General features: G+C 38.1%; 2 protein-coding genes across 8 annotated transcripts in view; both read left to right on the plus strand.

Moving 5' to 3' along the window:
- The window catches only part of PHF3 (PHD finger protein 3), a 1,103,753-nt gene that overhangs the window by 287,669 nt on the left and 790,744 nt on the right, over positions 1-25,340 (plus strand). The window lies entirely within an intron of this gene.
- ROS1 (ROS proto-oncogene 1, receptor tyrosine kinase) overlaps positions 1-25,340 on the plus strand; it is a 124,234-nt gene that overhangs the window by 68,094 nt on the left and 30,800 nt on the right. For 4 of the 7 annotated variants that reach the window (XM_021089103.2, XM_021089108.2, XM_084958263.1 and 1 more), the window contains exons 27-37: positions 1,002-1,181; positions 2,869-3,071; positions 4,581-4,725; positions 5,495-5,727; positions 5,836-6,012; positions 12,422-12,590; positions 13,755-13,872; positions 17,045-17,235; positions 19,309-19,392; positions 23,435-23,570; positions 25,047-25,209. In XM_021089103.2, coding sequence (XP_020944762.2) covers positions 1,002-1,181; positions 2,869-3,071; positions 4,581-4,725; positions 5,495-5,727; positions 5,836-6,012; positions 12,422-12,590; positions 13,755-13,872; positions 17,045-17,235; positions 19,309-19,392; positions 23,435-23,570; positions 25,047-25,209 — 1,799 coding nt within the window. The remainder of the gene's footprint in view (positions 1-1,001; positions 1,182-2,868; positions 3,072-4,580; positions 4,726-5,494; positions 5,728-5,835; positions 6,013-12,421; positions 12,591-13,754; positions 13,873-17,044; positions 17,236-19,308; positions 19,393-23,434; positions 23,571-25,046; positions 25,210-25,340) is intronic. The other 3 variants (XM_084958253.1, XM_021089113.2, XM_084958272.1) reach the window with 1 other exon arrangement.

The following is a 25,340-nucleotide window of genomic DNA, read 5'->3' on the forward strand; positions in this document are numbered from 1 at the left end:
GACTAGGGCAAAGAAAGATATAGAAGCCATATCACCTAAGGAGTAGTTATAAATACCTGAATTTTTCCTTTAAAGAAAATGCTTAGAATAGGCTATGAACACTGTCTCTACATAGCTGAATGTTCATCATGTAAAAAGTGATTGACTTATTCTTTGTAAATTTATCAGAACTCAGACCAGTGAATGAGAGGGATGGGGAGAAAACTTTGATTTAATGTAAGAAAAAGATCTAATATTTAGAATTGTCCAAAAATTAAACATACTTCCTAATAAGGCAGTAAATTGTTTTACAAACATGTTCTCAAACAAGGCTGTTTTTCTAGAGGGGATTTCTTCCAAAGTTATGTCAGAGAAATGATCTCTAAATCAATCAATTTTCTGATTTTTGGGGACTATGGATTTCAGCTGTGGATTCATAAAAGACTGACCAGTTCTATACCTATAAGATTGTGGCCCCTTAGATAATGCTTATGTATCAGATGCTAAAGAAGAATCATTCTGACACCTGTTGAAATGGTAAGGAAGACTTCAAGACTGTTGCAATATTGCAATAGGGGAGAGAGATGTGCTAAACTCCAAATACAACAAAGACGGCTGGTGGTTTTGGCCAACCAGCCGAGGGAGGGAGCTGGTGGACAGAAAATCACTAAGAGGAGACATCAAGGGGAAGGGGATTCCACAGGTAAACTTTAAATCCTGGCTCTGCCCGTGTGTGGCCTTGAAGGGATTATTTAACTCCTCTAAGCCTCAGTTTCCACTTGTACAAAATGAGGCCACTAATAATATTTGCTTTGTTGGCTTGATATAGAGCTAAGATGAGAAAATATCTGTAAATCCTCAGGCTAATGACATAAAATAAAAGTTTTATTTTTTCATTGTGAAATAATAGAAAGATTCAGAATTTAGTGGTTATGCTACAGGAAAAGGACTGCACGTATTACTTAGAGTAGAAAACATCAGATACGTATTTTATTCTTTATGTTCTTTATGTTTCTCATCAGCAGGACAAAATCTTGTTAGCTTAGCTGTGGATGGGGCATTTCTCTATTGGATTTCCACAGCAAAGGACAGCACACAGATTTATCAAGCAAAGAAAAGCAATGGGGCCATCCTCTCTCATGTGGAGGCCTTAAGGAGTAAGCATATCTTGGTTTACAGTTCAGTTCTACAGCCTTTTCCGGGTAAGAAGGTCACATTCTTAATCAATTTGTTCTCCCAGTTTAGAGTCAGAAAAATCTCATATTATCTCCTTCTCCAGCGCTGTCCCTCACCTATTTTGTTGTGTTCTCAGCATTGCTCCAGACGGTCAGGATTTGGTGCACACTGTGCTTCCATTTGCCCTGGGTCACACTTTATCTCTAGGTGTATATGTGGCTTGGGCTGTGGCAGGCCACTTCAGACATGGGAGACCCTTGTCCTGTCATTCTCTTTCTCCGTCCTCCTTTTCTTCTTAATCCCATAATTTCCCCTCTTTCTGTCTTTTTCCTCTGATGATATTTCAGACTCCCAGTGGTGTTAAAAAGCGCTGCATAAAAATTCAGATCTTTTTCATTGTAAAAATGCCTTTTTTATCAGAGTATTATGTATGTCAACCATTTATTTATTTATTTTTTATTTTTTGTCTTTTTGCCATTTCTTGGGCCCCTCCCGTGGCATATGGAGATTGCCAGCCACAGCAGTGTGGGATCAGAGCCGCGTCTGCGACCTACACCACAGCTCACGGCAATGCCGGATCCTTAACCCACTGAGCAAGGCCAGGGATCGAATTCGTAACCTCATGGTTCCTAGTCGGATTCGTTAACCACTGAGCCACAATGGGAACTCCATGTATGGCAACCATTTAACATGTGTACATTTGTGCTACCATTTTTATTCCTTCTATCTTTTTTGTTTTATGTGTTACTCATGAAGTATTTTTTTAGTGTTGTGCCCCTAACTACTTTCTCCACAAACCCTCTGGATTTTATTGTATAATTTTATATAATGCAGTGACTTTTAGGAATGTATGTATCATATTATGGTAGAACTGACTATATCTTTTTTGCTATAAAAAGAGTTTGAAATATAAAAACCAATCAACCCAAAACAAAAACAGCACTACCATATCCTCATGGATGACATTCAAACCTAGAGTGGTTTCTGAGTTTTTTCCTCAAGTGCTCTCTTTCATTAAAGTCATAATGTCATTATAAGTTAAGTATAGTTCCCTCTTAGAGAGAGAAAGAAATGAATAGAACAAACTCTCTTTGATTAAATGTGTTCGGTTATAAAATACATTATAAAAAAAAGAATTTAAAAATAAGCAGAGAGTATCTTTCGGTAAAACAATTCACTGAAGAGATTTAAAAGGTCCACGCACTATCTGTTTGAAATTGAATACATATGCGTGTCCCTAAAAATAAAAGTCCTAAATATAGCATCATTTTTAATAATTGGAATTCATTAAAAATATGATTGATATATATATAATTATAATATATAATATATATATATAATATATATATTATATATAATATATAATTATATATATAATGCTCTCATTACTTTCTTCAAGATAAAAAAAGACCAACTTATTTTGCTACGGTCTAGGTATGTTAGTAAGGGGAACTTTAGCTCCATCTGCCGGAAATTTTGAGAATTACCAGTTACTTTGCTTTTTTTCTGAGGCACTTAACATCTTCAAAATGTAGAAGAAAAAAACAAACGAAAAAACCAAAACTGTGTTCCTGTTTTGAACAAATTTTAAACACTCTGATATATCACACCTTATCAATTAAATATAACTAAAAGATGTTATTACCCTTGATGTTAGATAAATCTGCTGTTTCTCTTGTGTGATATGTTTAATCTTTTTCATTATTATTTTAGATAGAGCATATCTGTCTCTAGCTTCAGATATTTCAGAGCCAACTATACTCAACACCACTAACACCAGCCTCACAATCAGACTGCCACCTGCCAGGACAAATCTCACGTGGGATGGCATCACCAGCCCCACTCCTACATACCTGGTTTATTACAAAGAAGTCGATGGCAAGAAAAACAGCTCTAGACTGAAAGATAGAATGCTGGTAAGATTGGAGCCGATTGTCTTTGTCTTTTCACAGGATGCCCTTTTTTGACTATAAAATTCTCAGCCACTTTATTTTCTGTATTATGTTCTGAAACATGCTCTTGTGCAAACTTTTACAGCTGATTTATCAAAACATCCTGTATTCTAGTCCTCTTGTCTAGAGTAAGTTAAGCTTCAAGGAAGTGTATTAACTCTAATCACTCGATAGATTGCCTTATAGTAACTGTTTCCTGAGTGTCCTGAAAGATCCAAGTTTGCTGCCCTCTGTGATTATCTAATCATCCCCAGGAAGTGATAGAAACAGTTTTTGTGGCCTCTCCGACATACTGAGGGGGCAAGAAGTGAATTAGACAGGACATTATGTATACCTCTCCTCGGCAGCATATAGCTAATATAGAAATTGTACAATGTATTTTGTTTATTTTCTATATGTTGTGAAGTGTCCTATTATGCAGGGACTATGTCTGTTTTTATTCATCATTGTTTTCCTAGCATCTAGCACAGTTCTTAGCATCCTTGTGTAGGTATTCACTAGATATTTTTTGAATGAATGAATGGACACAACTCATTCCATTATTAGCACTGGTGTTCCAGTTGTTCTTGTGATGAGATCATATGTATCCAGTACATTTCTTTGTGCTTATTATTTAATCAAGTTAAGAGGTGAAATTGACTCTCATCTTTTGGACATTAAGTACTATATATTTTGCCAGGAAGTACACCTAGTTCTTGTTACTTCCTTTAACTATTTTTTTAAAAAAGATATTTATTTATTTATTTTAAAATTGTGTCCATTTTAATCTTTATTTACACATTTCTAAGGGGAGTTGTTTCAGAGACAGATTGGGTCATTTGGCTGACCAAGATAGGGCTGCTGCATTGGACATTTCTCTTAATAGAGCTAACCTATCTTACTGTCTTCACACTGATTAATATAGTCAAAGGCAGTGAGTGGTTCTCAACCTTGGCACATTGAAGCTTTTAAAATATCTGAGCGCATACTTCCCGTCAGACCAGTACAATCAGAATCTCTGAGGGTGGGACCCAGGCGTCAGTATTTTCTTAAAATGTCCCAGATGATTCCAAAGTTGAGAACCACTGGTCTAAGGAAAGCCTTTTTAGTTTCTTAAACTTTATTTCTAAGAATGATCAAGGTAGCTTCATCTTTTATCATGTTCACTTATGTCACATCGTTTTAATACTTTCTTGCTGAATTTCTAATGTGCTGCTAATGAGATAGTGTCTTCCTCTGGGAATTTTGCTTTCTACGTGAAATGACTATGTCACAGAATTAACTGAGGGTGGCCAATCATTTGGCATTTATTCCTGGAGACATTAAACCACTCAGGTCTGGACAGACTAGGACAGTGAACATTGTCACTCATGATGCAAGACTGAAAAATTAATTAACTTTTTGAGTATTTTAGTTTTTTTCTCTCTTTAATTAAATTCTCATTTGTGCAAAAAATCAGAATCAGACATTGATTTTTTTTAAAATTAATTACAGGAATTTCAGGAGAGTATAGCCCTTATTGAAGGTTTACAACCATTTTCAACATATATGATACAGATAGCTGTAAAGAATTATTATTCAGATCCTTTGGAACAATTACCTCTGGGAAAAGAGATTTGGGGAAAAACTAAAAGTGGAGGTGAGTTATGTGTGTGGTGTGGGTTTCTAGAGCGGAATTTTGCAATACTTGTGATGTGTATGCCTCCATTAGTTTTTATCTGGATGCTAAGTAATCTTTATGTGAGATTTTAAAGCTTAAAAGAAAAATGTACTTGTGGAATAGTCTGATGGCATAATCCTTATCCTAACACCAGAAGATGATGGATAATATCCCACCAAAATGAAAAAGCAACCATAAGGCAAAACATGATCAATTCTGGGTGACTGGAAACACATTCTTTGGACTCACCACAGAGTGTCACTCTCTTCCTGTGTATTTATCAGTCTCTGTCCATGTGGTGAGACCTAGGAAAGCCAATTCTTTTTTCTTTGAGAATTTTACCGTGGCGACTGAGATGTAAAGTAATATAACATCATTGCCTTAGAGAAAATGGATCTAGAATCTATAAAGGTGTTTTAAGAGGTGGAGGTTATTATGAGTGGATGTCATTTCTTTCACAGGTTGCTGATGGCATTCACAAAACTCACCTGAATTAGGTTACTCATCATCATTGGCCATATCCTTGAGCTGGAGTCAGAGAATGATTCAGTTATTAGGCAAAAATAAGCAAGAGCCTTTCAGGCAGTCTGTTAACTTAGTGTTACATAAGAGGCTGGCTTTCCTTCAGAACATCTGTCATTCATTCTGCTCACATGATATGCTTATTCCTCAACCAAGACTCCATTACTTCTTTCCATCTTTCAGTGCTGTTGCAACACCACTTATTGTGCGTTGCTATTTATTTCAGTACCAGAGGCAGTTGAGCTCATTAACACAACTGTGCAGTCAGACACCAGCCTTGTTATATCCTGGAGAGAATCTCACAAGCCAAACGGACCTAAAGAGTTGGTCCGCTATCAGGTGGCAATCTCGCACCTGGCTTCAGTTCCCGAGACTCCACTCAGGCCAAGTGAATATCCAAATGGAAGGCTCTCTCTCCTTGTTACTAGACTGTCTGGTGGAAAACTTTATGTGTTAAAGGTACGGTGAGTGTATTGGGTACTTTCATTGCCATTCTCAAGTGCAAGGTTCAAGAAAGGTTAAGCAGTTTTTTTTGTTTGTTTGTTTTTGTTTTTTTTTAACGAAAAGGTTCTGGCCTGCCATGCTGAGGAAATGTGGTGTGCAGAGAGTCAGCCTGTCACTGTTGAAACGTTTGACACACCAGAGAAACCTTATGCCTTGGCTCCAGAGAACACGAGTTTGCAACTAGGTTGGAAGGCTCCATCTAATGCTAACCTCATCAGCTTCTGGTTTGAACTCCAAAAGGTACATCTCACCATACACTTATTTTTTTTTAAATGGATGCACCCAAGGCAAATGGAAGATCCCAGGCTAGGGTTCGAATCAGAGCTGCAGCTAAGACCACAAGCACAGGCACAGCAACACCAGATCTGAGCCACATCTACAACCTACACCGCACCTTGTGGCAACACCAGATCCTTAACCCACTGAGTGAGGCTAGGGATTGGACCTGCAACCTCACGGATACTATGTTGGGTTCTTAACCCGCTAAGCCATTAATGGAAACTCCTCACCATACACTTTTAATGCAAATCTTTGTTTTATGCTATAGAATAAATCAGAAGGCCTTTAAAAAAATATCTCTAGGGCATTCAGTTGTATAAATGAGCAATATAGTTGTCAGCATTCATCAATTCAGGTTTTCCAGATAGAAGCAGTAAGCTATCTAGACTAATTAATTTCTGATGGAAAAAATTCTCGGAGAGATTAAATTGCTCTTAAAAGTTTCCATAAGTAGGATATAAGTTATGGTTCACTGGTTTCATAATATTTTACTTACTTTAGATGTTATCAGCTTGGTCCTCTAGTTTAAAGTCCATAACAATTTGGTGTTTTCTATGAAAAAAATGAAAGAAGTGAATAAATATAAACTTAGTATTGTTTAGAAATGTTCTTTCAACCATTTAAAGGTAATATGGCAACAGGAGAGAAATAAAATATAAAGCCAGTTTATCCTATACTAGTTTGATATTGATCGTAAACTTTAAATGGTTATTCATCCAAAAATCTTTATGGTTTAACCATTGTGAAAATACCTATTAAATTTATGCATCAATTAATCAATTCATTTCCAGGAAAGTCTACATTGATTTTTATACTGATACACTTAATAGACTATTAAGTTTTTATAATTGTGACATTTCCTTTTTCACTATTATATATTTGCATATCCACATTTGTAAAGATTGCTTGGGAGTGTTTTGTCCAGAGGGAACTTAAAAAAAAAAAATCAGGATAGTCCTGGCTTCATATTTCTTTAAAACTGAAGTTGCTCTCCAGGATGTTTTAAAATTTTACGAAATAAAATATTTTTGGTAATCTTTTTGGGTTTTTTTTTTTTTTTTTTTTTTTTTTTTTTTTTAGGGCCGCACCCGAGGCACATGGAGGTTTCCAGTCTAGGGGTCGAATTGGAGCTACAGCTGCTTGCCTACACCTCAGCCACAGCAATGCGGGATCTGAGTTTCGTCTGCCTCCTACACCACAGCTCACGGCAATGCCAGATCCTTAACCCAATGAGTGAGTCCAGGGATCGAACCTGCGTCCTCATGGCTGCTAGTCGGGTTCGTTAATCACTGAGCCATGATGGGAACTCCTATTTTTGGTAATCTTGTACTTTTTAGATAAAAACTATGACAAATACAAAACAGTGAATACTGAGTTAAGTCCAAAAGTTTAATTGGACTTTTCCCATTGAGCATGTTTATGAAGATTTGTTGCCAATTTGAAAAATGGTCATTTCATAAAAAATTAAGTTTTAAATAGGAGAAAGTGAAGGATCATTTCTTTTTGGACATCCATTTAAGTCAGCCTGATGCAGTTCAGTGTGAAGTCAAGGGGAAGGATGCAAAGATTTTTTCCAGATCAAAGAAGTGAAATGAGGACGGACCTTAGAGGTGATGACTCTAGCCTCTCATTTTACTGATGAGAAGCTAGAGACCCAGACAGGTGCCTTGATGAGTCACATATCCCCAGTTAGGCAGAGGAGGACCCTCGGGGCCTGACTCATCACTATGGCAGGCCTGCTTGGTCCATCCATGGAAGGAACATGTCTCATTGTCACCCACCCCACTTCTCAAAGTTTGGGAGAGGGACAGCAGACAGGGACTACCTAGTTCAGTCCTCATGACTTTCTTTTTTTTTTTCTCTTCTTTTATTTTCCTTTTAAATTATTATTTCCCCAATACAATTTTTTTTCTACTGTATAGCATGGTGACCCAGTTACACATACATGTATACATTCTTTTTTCTCACATTATCATGCTCCATCATAAGTGACCAGACATAGTTCCCAGTGCTACACAGTAGGATCTCATTGCTAATCCATTCCAAAGGCAATAAACTGCATCTGTTAACCCCAAGCACCCCATCCACCCCACTCCCTCCCCCTGCCCCTTAGCAACCACAAGTCTATTCTCCAGGTCCATGATTTTCTTTTCTATGGAAAGGTTCATTTGTGCCATATATTAGATTCCAGAGAGAACTGATATCATATGGTATTTGTCTTTGTCTTTCTGACTTACTTCACTCAGTATGAGAGACTCTAGTTCCATCCATGTTGCTGCAAATGCCATTATTTTGTTCTTTTTTATGGCTGAGTAGTATTCCGTTGTGTATATATGCCACATCTTCCCAATCCAATCATCTGTCAATGGACATTTGGGTTGTTTCCATGTCTTGGCCGTTGTGAACAGAGCTGCAATGAACATGCAGGTGCACGTGTCTTTTTCAAGGAAAGTTGTGTCTGGATATATGCCCAAGAGTGGGATTGCTGGGTCATATGGTAGTTCTATGTATAGTTTCCTAAGGTACCTCCATACTGTTCTCCACAGTGGTGGTACCAGCTTCCATTCCCACCAACAGTGCAGGAGGCTTCCCTTTTCTCCACACCCCCTTGGGCATTTGTTCTTTGTGGACTTATTAATGATGGCCATTCTGACTGGTGTGAGGTGGTATCTCATGGTGGTTTTGATTTCCATTTCTTTAGTAATCAGGGATGTTGAGCATTTTTTCATGTGCTTGTCGGCCATCTGTACATCTGCCTTGGAGAAATGTCTATTCGGGTGTTTTGCTCATTTTTTTCAATGGGGTTGTTGGCTTTTTTGCTGTCGAGTTGTATAAGCTGTTTGTATATTCTAGAGCTTAAGCCCTTGTCAGTTGCATCATTTGAAAGTATTTTGTCCCATTCTGTAAGTTGTCTTTTTGTTTTCTTTTTGGTTTCCTTTGCTGTGCAAAAGCTTGTCAGCTTGATGAGGTCCCATCGGTTTATTTTTGCTTTTATTTTCTGTTGCTTTGGGAGACTGACCTGAGAAAACATTTGTAAGGTTGATGTCAGCGCATGTTTTGCCTGTGTTCTCTTCCAGGAGCTTGATGGTGTCTTGTCTTATATTTAAGTCTTTCAGCCATTTTGAGTTTATTTTGGTGCATGGTGTGAGGGGGTGTGTTCTAGTTTCATTGATTTGCATGCAGCTGTCCAGGTTTCCCAGCAATACTTGCTGCAAAGACTGTTCCCCCCCCCCCATTTTATGTTCTTGCCTCCTTTGTCAAAGATTCATTGACCATAGGTGTCTGGGTTTATTTCTGGGTTCTCTATTCTGTTCCATTGGTCTGTCTGTCTGTCTGTCTGTCTGTTTTGGTACCAGTACCACACTGTCTTGAGGACTGTGGCTTTGTAATATTGCCTGAAGTCTGGGAGAGCGATGCCTCCTGCTTGGTTTTTGTTCCTCAGAATTGCTTTGGCAATTCTGGGTCTTTTGTGGTTCCATATACATTTTTGGATTGTTTGTTCTAGTCCTGTGAAGAATGTCATGTGTACTTTGATAGGGATTGCATTGAATCTGTCGATTGCTTTGGGTAGTATGGCCATTTTTACACTATTAATTTTTCCTGCCCATGAGCATGGAGTATCTTTCCATTTCTTTACATCTTCTTTAATTTCCTTGATGAATGTTTTATAGTTCTTGGCATATAAGTCTTTTACCTCCTTGGTCAGGTGTATTCCCAGGTATTTGATTTTTTGGGGTGCAATTTTAAAAGGTATTTTATTTCTGTGTTCCTTTTTTAATATTTCATTGTTTTTATACAGAAATGTGACTGATTTCTGAATGTTAATCTTATATCCTGCAACTCTGCTGAATTTGTTGATCAGTTCAAGTAGTTTTTGGTTTGAGTCCTTGGGGTTTTCTATATATAGTGTCATGTCATCTGCATACAGTGACAGTTTTACCTCTTCTCTTCCTTTTTGGATGCCTCATGACTTTCATGTGATGCTTTTGTTTCAGAACTTCTCTACACTTGCTTAGTACAGGTTCCATACAGACCACTTAGGAAATCATGAAGCTGAAAATGGAAGATAGCGTAATTTCTACATGTGTGACCATCTATAAGTAGTACCCGATGAGCACAGCCGAAGGCCATGTGCTGGTGATGACCTCTAGTCAGAAAGTTCTATTTTTTTGAGCAACTTGAACCTACCTCATGATGATAGGACAGCTAGGAATGGCCCTATAACCTCACAATGAAACTCTGAGGGGTGAGTGACGAGGGTGAATACATGGATTTTAATGAATCTTTTCTTTAGAAAGGAAAGGAGAAAAGGATAAACTTCCAGGCTTGGCTTTTCCTTACATGGAAAAATGAGGGATTTAGAGCACAAGGCTAAATTATCTAGATCTTAAATTCCATAGATTCTTAATCACAATAGTGTACAGAAGAAGAACACAGGCAATTTCAGATCAAAGAGAAACAAACAATATTTTTCATGGAATTTCATTAAAATTGTGTTTTTCTCAGAAGTTCCTGTTGTGGCTCAGCGGTAACAAACCTGACTAGTTTCTACAAGGGTGTAGGTTTGATCCCTGGCCTCACTCAGTGGGTTAAGGATCCTGAGTTGCTGTGACTGTGGTATAGCCTGGCAGCTGAGGCTCCAATTCGACTCCTAGCCAGGGAACTTCCATATGTTGCAGGTGTGGCCCTAAAAAGCAAATTGAAAAAAATTGTGTTTTTCTCAGTTGTTGAGGGTAATCCCCAACAGAACCAAACATTTCTGAGGTTCCAGACTCTGAGACACCATAGTATGCACCATTTTCCCCACACACTTGGCCAAATACTTTGAAAATCCCCAGTGCTAGCCTCTCCTGCTCTTGTTGGCTTCTGACGAATGGAAGGTCCAAACTCCCTGGTGATTTACTGGGGTAGCCTGTGTCATCTCTCCAAGTTGATGGTCTGCCCAAGTTGATGGTCTGCTGTGGTGAGGCCAGTACTCCATAGTTTTCTAGCAATATCCTTGGTCAAACATCTCCCTGACATTCCAAGGAGCTCTGATAATTTCTGGATGGTGTGGAATGTTGGTCCATCTAGACTATTCACTTATAGATCATTAAGGAGGTAGGACCCCAAAGGGCTAAGACTTTTGAGCCAGGAGTCAACATTTCTCTCTCTCTCTCTCACTTTCTCTCTTTGTCTCTCTCTTTGTCTCTCTTTCTCTCTCTCTCTCTCTCTCTCTCTCAGAAGGGTGGGAGTACATATTACGGATCTAGTGCATCTGTTTCATTAGGCTGTTTGTCTCAGAGGAAATGATAAATTTATGAGTTTAACAAGCAATGTTCCTGACATCAGCATTTCTGGTTTTGTTTTTCATTCCTTCTGTTCCTCTTTCTTTCTTTCTGTAACAAGGTAGGTCTGCTTCCTGAAGGTGCTATAGAGAATCATTTCTAACTGAATAGAAAACTACAACAAGGTGCCCATCCAATGAAATGATGTGACCTTGTGAGCGCTAAATGAAAAAGGAGATGTAAAGTAAGGTTTATTTATGGAAACTGACCTTCTTAGGAAACTCTACTGGGGAAAATACACTAAGAACCCTTGACAAAATGCCACATCCTCTGTCTTTTCCTATGTACATAGGAAAAAAAAATCATCATTTTCAAATAAGATATTAAGGGCCCAAACAAATAGATTTTTTTTTTTTAAAAAAAGCAGTGTTACAAAGAAAGAAATTTAACATAGCTATAATTTGAGATTCAGTGGAATGAAAGTAACATTTCCTATATTTAACCTTGCTACTTAGTGGCTGAGTGATGGTCAGCAAAAATTCTTTCTTTTAGGGAACTAGGTTTCCTATGTATAAACATAAGGAATGTTGGTTAGATGTCTAAAGAGGGTTTGGGAGGAAAAACTAAATGTTTACATTTATAAGTCACTGTGGACTTCTTCATCGAATCAAAATATGTAAAAATATTTTTATTTTGAAATTAGCAAATCTGTGGAATTGAAAATATCCTTGAATTGATCCATCATTGCCCTCATCTGTGAATCTGCATTCTTGGGTCATCCTAATTTGATAAAGATGCCTATGATTAGGGATAACAGGAATTCAGGTTCTGAATCTTCCTTGATGGTATATAGTCAGAGGTACATGTTCCACCTTGGGCTCATTCTAAGGACCAACATTCAAGTCAGTTACACCTTGTCAGAAAGGAATAAAATGGCCATCGGTAGTGGGGATAACGTTTGGGACCAAACGCTCATAAAGAAACTCTTATTTTTTAATAGAAAGCCAACTTTAAGTTTTAATTGCTTGCTGCAGGTTTTTGAATTTCCATGTTTAAGAAGTTCTTAAAGAAACAAACATGTTAATTGAGACTTCTTTTTCTAGTGGAAGCACAATGAGTTTTACCATGTTAAAGCTTTGTGTAGCCAAGGTCCTGCTTATATCTGCAACATCACAGCTCTGCAGCCTTATACCTCCTATAATGTCCGAGTAGTGGTGGTGTACAGCACAGGAGAAAACAGCACCTCACTCCCAGAGAGCTTTAAGACTAAGCGTAAGTAACATACTCAATGCTCAGAAAACCCTAGACGCTTCTCAATTCTTTACTTATTGCTTATTTCATGAATTCTGGAGGTTGAAATTTTTCTTTCTTTTTTTCTTTTCTTCTTCTTCTTCTTCTTTTTTTTTTTCTTTTGTCTTTTTAGGGCTGCACCTGCAGCATATGGAGGTTCCCAGGCTAGGGTCAAATTGGAGCTACAGCTCCTGGATACACCACAGCCACAGCAATGCAAGATCTGAGCTGCATCTGCGACCTACACCACAGCTCATGGCAACACCGGATCCTTAACCCACTGAGCGAGGCCAGGGATCGAATCTGTGTCCTCATGGATGCTAGTCAGATTCGTTTCTGCTGAGCCACGACGGGAACTCCCTGAAATTTTTCTTGAAAGAGTAAATTACTGTCCGTAGAGCTTGACTCAAGAAATTGAAAAGAGGCAGGAATCTTACAGGAAGTAATGAGATAATACTCATCTAATCTTGCAGGACCCGAACTGGGCAAAATTATTTTGCCTTTCAGTATTCTGATTTCCCACCTAGCTATGATATTTTGCAATAAGAACTAAATGAAAACATTGTCACTGAGTGTTCAAGTAGTTACTTACTGACTACTATAACCAGATGCTAAAAATTAAAAAAATCTAACAAGTATATTAAATTAACTAGTGTTCTAAAAGATACACAATAACCCAAAGTGGATCTCTTCAAGAATCAAGGGAGGGGGTTCCCTGGTGGTCTAGTGGTTAGGACTCAGTGCTTTCACCACTGTGGCCTGGGGTCAATCCCTGATCTAAGAACCGAGATCCCATATCAAGCTTCTGCAAGCTGAGGCCAAAACGAACAAACAAATAGGGAAAATGCTCTAAAACTTACAAAAATATTTTATTTGCATCACTTATTTCATATCAAGCTAAGATATATTGTTACTCCTATCACTAATCCATTTACTCTGTCACTAATAAAAATTTCAGATACTCATTTAAAAATATGAATTGCTTTTTAAGATGAAAAAATAAAAATATACACTCGTATAAGAATGTTTCTGAATATTTCTTTAATGTATTTGGCTTTCCTATTAGTAAATATAGCCCATAGAAGGATGTTATGCAGAATATTTTATACTTCTAACATATCAATCAGATTCTTTTTTGTTTCCAAGCTGGTGTCCCAAGTAAACCAGGCATTCCAAAATTACTTGAAGGGAGTAAAAATTCAATACAGTGGGAGAAGGCTGATGATAATGGAAGCAGACTTATGTACTATGTCCTTGATATCAGGTATGTCTGTTTGCAGAAGTGCTTTGTAAACTACAAAGACCTAAGCAATTAATTGTAAGGTATTATTAGGCCAAAATTAACAATATTTATGAACATATATTTATAAATGAACACAAAAGATCTTAGTTTAAGGACTTTGCATGCATCATTATGTCCCTTGCACAATTCCAAATAGTCAGCCTTGGCACTCCAGTTAGCAGATGAACAGTCTTCTCAGAAATCTATGACTGGTTGTTAGTGCAGACAATTCAATCTTTTGAACATGTAACTAATATTTACTTAATGTCTATTTGGTTTAAGAAGCTGAGCTGATGTTTGATGTTAGATGATGGTATGCATGTAAATTTCTGATACTAATTTGTTTGAGTCTAGTAAGAATTGACAATGAGCTATTACTTTTCAGAATATAAAATTAAGTCAAGATCTGAAATGATCTGAAGTATATAGGCAACCCAGGGTTCTCTCTCCATTGTCAAGATTACAGTTTGCATTGTGTTCCCAGGGGTTGAAAATGTGCCTTCAATGAAAACCTGATGAACATACGCAACCTCAGTTCTGGCCAGTATGGGGAGCTCTGTGAAACATCACAGGCTCAAATAAGCTGATTTCATGCCAACTTGAGGGGAGAATTCCAAATTCCACAGACACTCCCCTCACGGGACTATGAAGCCATCTTTTAAGAAGCTCCAAGGACGAAAGTCACTTCCATAATTATAGTTCTGGCAACTTGAGCTTTAGATCTATTTTTGATTCATCTTGCTCTGGCATTCCCATAACCTTAAAAAAAACTTCCTACTCAGGCTAGAGAATTACATTGGCCATGTATCCAACTTTCTTGAAATTTTTGTTACTTTTTTTTTTCGTGCAGAAATACATTCTGACCTGCAGAACCCTCTTGGTGGTCTGTGACTGCAACTATATTCGTCAATCAGGCCATACCACGGGCTTGCTAGTACCCCTGTAGTATATTCTCTTCAGTAACACCTGAAGTTCATAGCTCCACAAATACTCTGCATTTCCTTGTCCTTAAGCCTCTACTCTCAGGAGAGGGACTATGAAATAGCAGCACGTATCATCTATCTCAAAGTATCTCACAGTATCTCAGGGTAAGTTCTTCAGTCAAGGCACACTGGTAGGCTTGCAGATGGTGCAAAAGTGAAGGCCCTTGGGAAATGGACAGACTGTATGAGTTTCCCAGGGCAGCTGGAACAGTGTGCCACCACCAACGGATGACTTAGAACAATAGAGCATTTATTCTCTCACAGATTTGGAGACTGGAAGTCTGAAGTCAGGGTGTGGGCAGGATTGCATTCTAGGGAAGAATCTTTCTTTGCCTTTTCTTAGCTTCTGCTGATGGCCAGCAATCCTTGGCATTCCTTGGTTTGTAGATGGATCATTCCAGTCTCTAGCTTTATCATCACATGATATTCTCCTTGTGTGTCTGTGTCCAAATTTTCCTCTTCTTAAGAGGGCACTGGTCATTGGATTTAGGGCCCACCCTAATCTAGTATGACCTTGTCTGGACTTGATTACATCTGAAAAGATCCTATTTTCAAACAAGGTCACATTCACTGGGTCTGGGTAGCATGAATTTTGGGGAGACAGTATTCACTCTGTTACACAGCCTGTGTTTGTTTGTTTATTTATTTATTTATTTACTTTTATTATTATTATTTTTTTGCCATTTCTTGGGCCGTTCCCATGGCACATGGAGGTTCCCAGGCTAGGGGTCAAATCAGAGCTGTAGCCACCGGCCTACACTACAGCCACAGCAAAGCCAGATCCGAGCTGTGTCTGCGATCTACACCACAGCTCACCAGATCCTTAACCCACTGAGCAAGGTCGAGGATCAAACCCGCAACCTCATGGTTCCTAGTCGGATTTGTTAACTACTGAGCCACAACGGGAACTCCCATAGTCTGTGTTTAAATCCTTGCTTGATTCCCTTTTTGAACTTAAGTTTTCTCCTCTGTAAAATGGAATGATACTATCGACCTCTTTAGGTTGTTGTGAGGATTCAATGAAGTGAAACAACATATGAAAAGTCCCAGTATGGTGTGTGATAAATAGAGGGTGCTCAACCAATATCAGAATTCTTTCTTCTCTTCTTCAATGGCCAATATCTGTGAAGAGCCACTTTATACATTTTTAAGAATCTCTTTCTTTTGGATCAGAGTGTTTTGGATTGAAAAATGAAATTGCCAAGGTCCAACCTAAGACTTCACACAATGTAAAAAAAATGCTGCTTTACGGCTTTACTTCGGATGGTTGCAGGGACACTTAGCTCCTGGTAACATTTATGATCATCCCTGCTGTCCTGGTCCCTCTGATATTCTTGCTGATTCCATGTCCCTGGGAGGCTCAGCCCTCACTGCCCTTGGTGCTCCTTCAGAACAACTACTTAGAGGAGCAGAACTGGCTTCTGTTACCTATCCTCAAGTTTACTCTCAGTTGGAACCAAGTCCTAAAACTGCTATGACCTGAAAAATTGCAGACTTGAAAAGTTTATCGTCAGAAAAGATGTAATTGGGAGGCCTTGAAATTGCCTTCAGTCGATGGTTCTGTTAAAAGTCATTTCAATCTTGTCTTTTGACCCCAGCTCTTGTTATTTTTCGTTTTATATGAAGAATAGTGAAGGTTGACTTTGAGGTAGAGTGAAGGCCAATATAAATGGAAGCAATGAACCTTGGAATCTCAGATATAATGATAACTTTGGTAACCGAACTATTATATCTTCTCTATTAGTGTTATGTTCTCTATTTTATCCAGATATGGTATCTGTTAATTACAGAGAGCATAAGAGACAGAAAATTAAGAAAAAAAATTCCCTGTTAAAAATTATGAAATAATTGTCTTATGTGTTTGGAATTCTGGAGAAAGTCTGCACACTCTAATAGTAGGGAAAGGATCTTCAGTTTTCTCTTGGCCATTGATTATGCGTAATTTTCCAGATGGGCTGAGTTGGTTGGCTCCATGCATTGCTGGGATGACTTTATAAGACTCTGCTATGTTCTGTAGCCAAACCATGTGAGAGGAATGAGATCAAGGGCAAAGTGTGCAATAGGAGACTCTCTGGAGTTCTGTCACTAAAATGATATATGAGCATCTGGAAATAACACATATATTGTCTTGAATATGTCCTATGTTTGTGATCTTGCTCTTTCTTTTGCAGAAAGGGCACTTCAAATGTCTCACAGAATCAGAATTTAATGTGGAGGATGGCATTTAATGGCTCGTGCAGTAGCCTTTGCATATGGAAGTCCAAAAACCTGAAAGGAACATTTCAATTCAGAGTAGTAGCTGTAAATAATCTGGGGTTTGGTGAATATAGTGGAATCAGTGACGATATTATATTGGTTGGAGGTATGTTACTGTGTCTGTCTACATATTAATTTATTATACAAGGGTTTGGAAATAAGTGAATTATTAACATTAGCAGTAAATTGGTGACTGTATAATTTCACCAAACTATCATCCAGAGTATTGAACTATTCATTTCATCTGATGTGGTCTTCCTAAAACTTCAATAGCAGCATGTCATTTTACTGCTCAGTAATAATCATTTAATCCTTAATGCCCATCACACCAAACCCATGCTCCTAGATGAGCTTCCAAGGGTGTCTGCAGCCTTATTATCCTGTTCTTGGTATTCTCATTCGCTACGCAACAGGCCTGAAACTCTACATCTTCCACTGAGTAGCCTATTTTTGTCTATAATACATTATCTTTCTAATCACATGGGCTGGAAGTCTCAGTACCGTATTTGATTTTTCCCTCCCTTCAGTCACCAGGTTCTGTTGATTTTATCATCTTGATTTCTGCCTCGTGTGTTCTCTTCTTCCTAGTTCTACTTTGGCTTTCCTCATTTAAACTACCATTCCTTGCCTGTGCTCTTGGCTTAATCCTACTGCTGACAGTTAATCTAGCTGAAGCACACGTTGGATCACTTCACTTCTCTCTGAAATGCTTGAACTGCCTCTCCACTTACTGCCTTCAGAATCAAATGCAAACTTTCTGTGGCATTTAAGGCCTTCCATGATTTGCCCTCCAATTATGGTTTCCTCTTATTTATCCTTATGCTTGAGCCTTATCAGCCTGGTAAAAAAAACTTTCATGACACTAAGTCCTCAGCCTTTGTTTTCTTCAGCCTAGAATATAGGCTCACCTCACCTGACATTTTCCCTTAGCTGGGATTTCCTTTTTCTCACTTTCTGTCACTTGAAATTCCCCTAATCCTTCAAGTCCTAACTTAAAATGAACTCATTGTGTTGCTTAACTGCTCCTCCTTAGGCAAAATAAACTATTGCATTTTATATACATAATATATATGTATATTAATAAATGCCCATTATCCTATAGAAAACTTATATCATTCTTATTTGTATTAGGGTTAGTTTTCAGGATAAGAGCTCAGCAAACCTCCTGAAAATAACCAAATAGTAAATATTTTAGGCTTTGTGGGCTACATTTGATCTCTGTAGCATCTTCTTTTTCAAATAATATTTTTATAATGTAAAATTTTTTCCTAGTTCATGGACAGTACAAAATCAGGCTATGGCCAGGTGTGGCCTACATGCCATGGTTTGCCAAGCTCTGGTCCATATGTTTATATCCTCTGCTCAACTAAACTACTTAAGAGTAGGTACCATGTTTTCATGTTTATACCCCTCAGTTCGTACTCATAGAATTAAATGTATATGAAGATGTAAAAGAAGAAATAATACTCCCAACCATATCATACATGAAGACTGACATTTCTTTGTCCCAAATTCATTAAAAAGATTATACTTGTTTCCTCAGCCATTTTAAAGTAGAAGATGGAGTGGGTATGTTCCAATGATTGATTGGTAAACCAGATCATTAGAAAAAAAGAAGATAACATTGATTTTGATTTCTCTTGCTGTAAATTTCCCTGAGGATGTGGAACCTCAAACTGGGCTTTTAGAAATGAAGAGGAGTGGTGAGAGCATTTCAGGTTTGAAAACTGCATTAGCGAAGGTACTCACCATGGATGATCTCAAGCTACCAGTGCTTTAATAAATGGCTTCTAAAATCTAGTAGGAGCTAACTGGCATATTTGGCATATTTAGCAAAACAAGCTACTTTTATTCTTTGAGTAAATTACTTTTCTTCTTCTTCTTCTTCTTTTTTTTTTTTTTTTGTCTTTTTGTCATTTTAGGGCCACACCCGTGGCATATGGAGGTTCCCAGGCTAGGGGTCTAATCAGAGCTGTAGCTGCTGGCCTACACCAGAGCCACAGCAATGCCAGATCTCAGCTGTGTCTGCAAACTACACCACAGCTCACGGCAATGCCGGATCCTTAACCCACTGAATGAGGCCAGGGATCGAACCCGTAACCTCATGGTTCCTAGTCGGATTTGTTTCCGCTGCGCCACGACGGGAACTCCTAATCACTTCTCTCATTTATTTTTTTAGATGGTTTTTGGAGGCCAGAAACAAGCTTTATTCTTACTATTGCAATTGGAATATTTCTGGTTGTTACAATCCCACTGACTTTTGGTAAGTACAACAGATTTTAAAATAGTTCATGAACTATTTACTTGATTATATTGATTTATCTCTCTGTTTATTTAATCTCCCCCATGAAGTAAGTTCATAAAATTCACAATGTTACCTTTGGCTATACTTTGATAACCATTAACTTCTATGAATTTTTTTTCTGATCTGGGTAACTATTTTATGAACAATATATTTGTATTTATGCTTCACAGTACACTTTAGATAAAACTACTTGCAAGGGCACCAACTTTTAGCCTTCTTAAAACAGTATTCATTATAGATTGGCTAGATAGCAAGTGTTTTGTGGTTTATAGTTTGAAATAAATAAAAGAAAAATAACTCTGGCTATAAAAAAGTGTAGGATTAAAGGAGACCAGTGACAATCCTTGGTAGGGATAGTTTGGGTCTCCAGGCAGACAGCCTGGTTTAGAATGAGCAGCGCCTCTTTTGCAGAAGATCCATTTCTGGCTTATAGGGATTCATTCTTACTTTCAGTTGTCTGGTCTGCTGCTTTCAAATCCCTGCTCATTTGTAAATGACCAGGAAAGCAGAATAATTAGGTTAGATAGAAAGCTAGCTATCCCTCCACACTCATACTGATGTGTTGGTCTTAAAAGGCTTTTTTTTTTTTTTTTTTTTTTATGGCCACACTCTCAGCATATGGAAGTTCCCAGGCCAGGGACTGAATCTGAGCCAAAGCTGCAACCTATGCCATAGCTGCAGTAATGCCAGATCCTTAACCCACTGTGCTGGGCCAGGGATTGAACATGCACCTCCTCAGTCACCCAAGCTGCTGCAGTTGGATTCTTAACCCAGTGTACCACAGCGAGAAAGTCCTTTGTCCTTTGTTAAAAGATTTGTTAAAAAGTCCTTTGTTAAAAGATTTAGTTTAATGATGAGAAAATACAGTGACAACCCCCAAAGGGGTCATTAAACATAACACTAAGGTTATCATAGTGATCATACATCCTGCTTCATTCTTATTGTTTCGGCATAAACATTAACAGCACTTTCTTTCAGTCCCCAACATGTCCTGGTTTGGATTATAAGAAATATGGTCACCCTCATTATTAATATGGTCACTAATATGGTCACTCATTATTAATATATGAGTCCCTGACATATATATGAGTCCCTGGATTATAAGAAATATGGTCACCCTCATTATTAATATGGTCATTAATATGGTCACTCATTATTAATATATGAGTCCCTGACAAACTAAAGCACTGCAAGAAAGTCATGGTACTTATCTGAAAAGAACACTCAAACACATACTGAGGAAATTATGGCCTTTTTTTTCATAAATAAGGACAGTTTAAGGAAACATTACAAACATAAAATTGAACCCTCAGGATAAATAAAGCCAGTATTTCACTAAACATTCTAAATCTGTATTCTTTCCCCAAACAGATTGGAGTCTTAAGCTATTAGAGAGCGTGGAGAAATTTGAATTGAAATTTCTTTTCAAAGATTCCACCCCAGATAATATATGGAATATATTATTCCTTCAGGCTAACTTGGAAAGCTAAAAATTTCAGTTGACCCTGCCAGGATTTTAACCTGTGGTTCCAGGGAGTCTAAGTATTGCACAGCTGATGTTTGTGCCACTAAGCCAGCCCCTCCAGAATTACACATATGACTGTGGTATATTTGGCAGTTGGCATATAGGCTTGACTGCTTGTCTGCTTTCCTACTGGGAAGGAGTATTACATGAAGAGTCCTTTATCTGACCTTTGCCTGCCTACTTGTACATCACCATTGTTTAAACACATCACTCTAGTGGATGGACAGGAGATGCTTTCAGACAGCCTATTGTGCTTTCAAGACATCCTATGGATAACTGACTTTCTCAGGACTTAAAGGTCTTTATTCTACTTGGAACTCATGGATCTTTGAGTATAGCTAAGCTAATTTGGTTCTTTTGCTTTTTAGTAGCAGTGCATGTGGTTTTACTTGTAGGACTGTGTGAGTGTATGAGGAAAGTTATTTAACTAATGAAAAGTGGCAATTGTTTAAACATTCGTAATGTGCTGAGGGCTCTCATCAGTCATACTTATAAATATGAAAGTGAAGCAAGGCTTTTAAAATAAGGATGACAACCTTTGGTTTGGTGAGTGGTTATACCTAATTTGCAATGTGAGCCATATGCTGGGAGCAGAGGAAAATATAAAGCTGTAAAATACAATTGGTGACATCAGGTGCTTGCCATTTAATAGGATAAATAGCCAGATACATGTTAAACAACAATAAAAGGCAGTCGTACCTGAAATGTAGAAGGCAGTGAAAAAGCAGTGCTGACTGAGAGCCACAGTTGTCTTATAAGTTCAGAGATGAGAGATCAGCAGATGTTGCAGAGGTCTCAGAAAGCCTCCCTGAGGATGTGGGGCCTCAAACTGGGCCTTTAAAAATGAATAGAAGTGGTGAGAGCATTTTAGGTTTGAAAAATTGCATTAGCAATGGTACTTAAGATCTCTTCCTGTGTGTTCGCTCAGATGGAATTCCACTTGCATAAAATTGTAACCTGCTGGGTACAGAAGCTAATATAGAATAAAGTTCAAATTTTAATCATCGTCTCACAAAACATCCTTGCTGTTTTCAACTTCTGAGCCAATGTTCTTGTGTAGATGGGTGATCCTAATGACATAATTGTATTTTATTTTTTAATTTATTTTTATTTTCTTTTTGGCCACTCCATGGCATATGGAGTTCCTGGGTCAGGGATAAGATCTGAGATGCAGTTGTTACCTGCACCACAGCTACAGCAATAACACTGTGCCAGGATGGGGATCAAACCTGCGTCCCAGTGCTGCAGAGATGCCACTGATCCCATTGCACCACAGTGGGAACTCCAACATAATTGCATTTTAATCTCTGAAAAATATTACTTATTTTTTATGATTATAAAAATAGTATATGTTCATTGTATGAATAAGATAATACAAATCACAGAGTTCCTGTCATGGTGCAGCAGAAATGAATCCAACTAGGAACCATGAGGTTGCGGGTTTGATCCCTGGCCTCGCTCAGTGGGTTAAGGATCCGGCATTGCCATGAGCTGTGGTGTAGGTCACAGACGCGGCTCAGATCCCGAGTTGCTGTAGCTGTGGTGTAGGCCAGCAGCTGTAGCTCCAATTAGACCCCTAGACTAGCAACTCCCATATGCCGTGGGTGTGGCCCTAAAAAGAAAAAAAAAAAAAAGACAATACAAATCATCATGATTGTACAACCAGGGAACGCCACTGCTAACACTTGGTAGATTTCATTGTAATACTTCTTCTGTGTATTTGGATATGTGTGTATGAAAAACAGTGGATATACACTCTTGTACTCTGCATTAAAATAAAGCATTCCTCTGGTCTGCTGAGGAGTATAACCTGGACATATCTGAATTCATAAATGAACTTGTACAGTTCCTATTGTGGCTGAGCCAGTTAAGAACCCAACATAGTGTCCATGAGGATGTGGGTTCAATCCCTGGCCTCACTTATCAGGTTAAAGATCTGGTGTTGACAGAAGCTGTGGCATAGGTTGCAGATGTGGCTTGGATCTGGCATTGCTGTGGCTGTGGTGTAGGCCAGCAGCTGTAGCTCTGATTCGACCCTTAGCCTGGGAACTTCCATATGCCACAGGTGTGGCCGTAAAAAGAAAAAAAAATTGTTTACTAATAATTATTATGCAAATTTGTTTTGGTTTATTTTGACACTAGTTTATGGGTGATTTTGACAAATGAGTTCTAATATAAGATACTTCAACTTGTTTATAACAGCAATAAGAAATGTATTAAAATTTACTCTGAGCAGTGAGATAAAAAGTGATGTGGTATAAGTTAATGTGCTTTTATATGGCTTTGTACCTCTGTTTAATTTCATTTTTCTATTATGGGCATATTCTTTTTAATCAAATTCTGTTACTCTACCAATAGTATTCTCCTCTATAGAGACTCTGTAGAGAATATTAAATATGTGTTGTTAACATTTCCTATAGAAAAAGAAAAAAGCAATGCTTTATTTTGGTAAGTTGTGCTCTTTTTTCTTTACAGTCTGGCTTAGAAGATTAAAGAATCAAAAAATTCCCAAGGAAGGGCTGACAGTTCTCATAAACGAAGACAAAGAGCTGGCTGAACTTCGGGGTCTGGCAGCTGGCGTGGGACTGGCCAATGCCTGCTATGCGATACAGTATGTAACCTGGGCCAGCACTGCAGGACACCTAGATGAAGAGTGGGGAGCTCCTCTGAGCGCCCATGCATGTCACATTGCCAGGATTGTCCTGCCTTATGCCCATTAGTCTGGCATATTTTAAAATCTCATTCCTTTTCACTTTCATTGTAATCTGAGATGGATGACAAATTTTGTTATCCTATCCTAAGAAAAATAAACAAAAAATCAGTTGTTTTCTAGTGTTTATCACATAGTTCAAAAATAAATAAAACAAGGAGATAAGTACTACACGAAAGGGAGAAGATGGTAACATGATTGAGTCAACCAGAAGAGAATTCCAAGGTCTCCTGTGTATGCAGTTAAGTCAATCTCATTCTGTTTTCAGAAGCGGTATGGTGACTGCATACAAAGCTTCTCTAAAATAGATGAGTTTTGAGCTTCCATTGCCATCATAATTAAAAAAACTATTTAAATGTCTCATTATACATGATGCTATGTCATGCTCCATGCAAAAAGGATTATACAGTCACAGGCCTTGCTTCTAGAAATTTATTTAAAGATATAAGAACAAAGTATTTGAAGTAGACACAGAGGTACCTAAATCAACTATTTAGAATTGACTCTTTCTTGAGAAAATACCAGTGCATCTGATAGTGAAAATTCTCTTTTAGGGAGTTCCTATTGTGGCTTAGTGGAAATGAACCTGACTAGTATCCATGAGGACGTGGGTTCGATCCCTGGCCTTGCTCAGTGGGTTATGGATCTGGCATTGCTGTGAACTGCTGTGTAGGTTGTAGACACAGCTTGGATCCTGCATTGCTGTGGCTGTGGTGTAGGTTGGCAGCTGCAGCTCTGTTTAGACTCTTAGCCTGGGAAATTCCATATGCCTCAGGTGTAGCCCTTAAAGAAAAAAAAAAAAAAAAAGATTCTCTTTTAAAAACTCAAAGCATTTTAAAGGTAGATGGATTTCCCCCTCAAAATATTCTAAGTGAGAAGCTTGGCTTTCTAAAAGTTAACCTGATGGACATGGAGTGTTTTTGTGGTCCTAGTGAAATTTTGTTTTACATAAAAAATCAGGCGTGTGAAATAAAGTAAAATTTTGCCCAGTTGTATTTATCACTAATTTGCAATAGCTTTCTACACAAATTGGTAACCTGAAGAAATTAATAACTGATAACTTTAATAAAACAAACTACAGTGAAAAATCTTGAGGCAATGCATACACAGGCATGCTATCAAAATGAAGATGCCTAGGAGTGAGGTAATGTGCTCTGTCTGGGTTTTAGAACAGAGACAGAATATTCTGGATGGTGGAATGGGAAAGGAATTGGAATGCAGATATGTAACTATATCACATTGAGTGCACTACAGTCCTGCAAAGCCAGGAGATTTCTCTTTCTCTTTTTCATACTCTTTCTCTCTCAAACACTAACACCAATACCAACTTGCAAACCATATGCACTTTGGGAGACCAAAAATATCATTATTTTCCAGTACTCTTCCAACCCAAGAGGAGATTGAAAGTCTTTCTGCCTTCCCTCGGGAAAAACTGACTCTGCGTCTCTTGTTGGGAAGCGGGGCCTTTGGAGAGGTGTATGAAGGGACAGCTGTAGACATCTTAGGAGCTGGAAGTGGAGAAACCAAAGTAGCAGTGAAGGTAATGTGGATCTTTTAAGTCCTTGACATGTTATGTCAGCATATTTACAGGAATTTACATGGATACAACTATGATAAAAGAGGAGTGACCTTAACTGAAGAGATAACTGGTGGACGGTAGAAGTCTATCCA

This window comes from Sus scrofa, chromosome 1, assembly GCF_054392235.1.
Source record: "Sus scrofa isolate SSC_HxYL_T2T_F1_AM1 chromosome 1, Sscrofa_HxYL_maternal_Yorkshire_Landrace_v2.0, whole genome shotgun sequence".
Classification (NCBI taxonomy): domain Eukaryota; kingdom Metazoa; phylum Chordata; class Mammalia; order Artiodactyla; family Suidae; genus Sus; species Sus scrofa.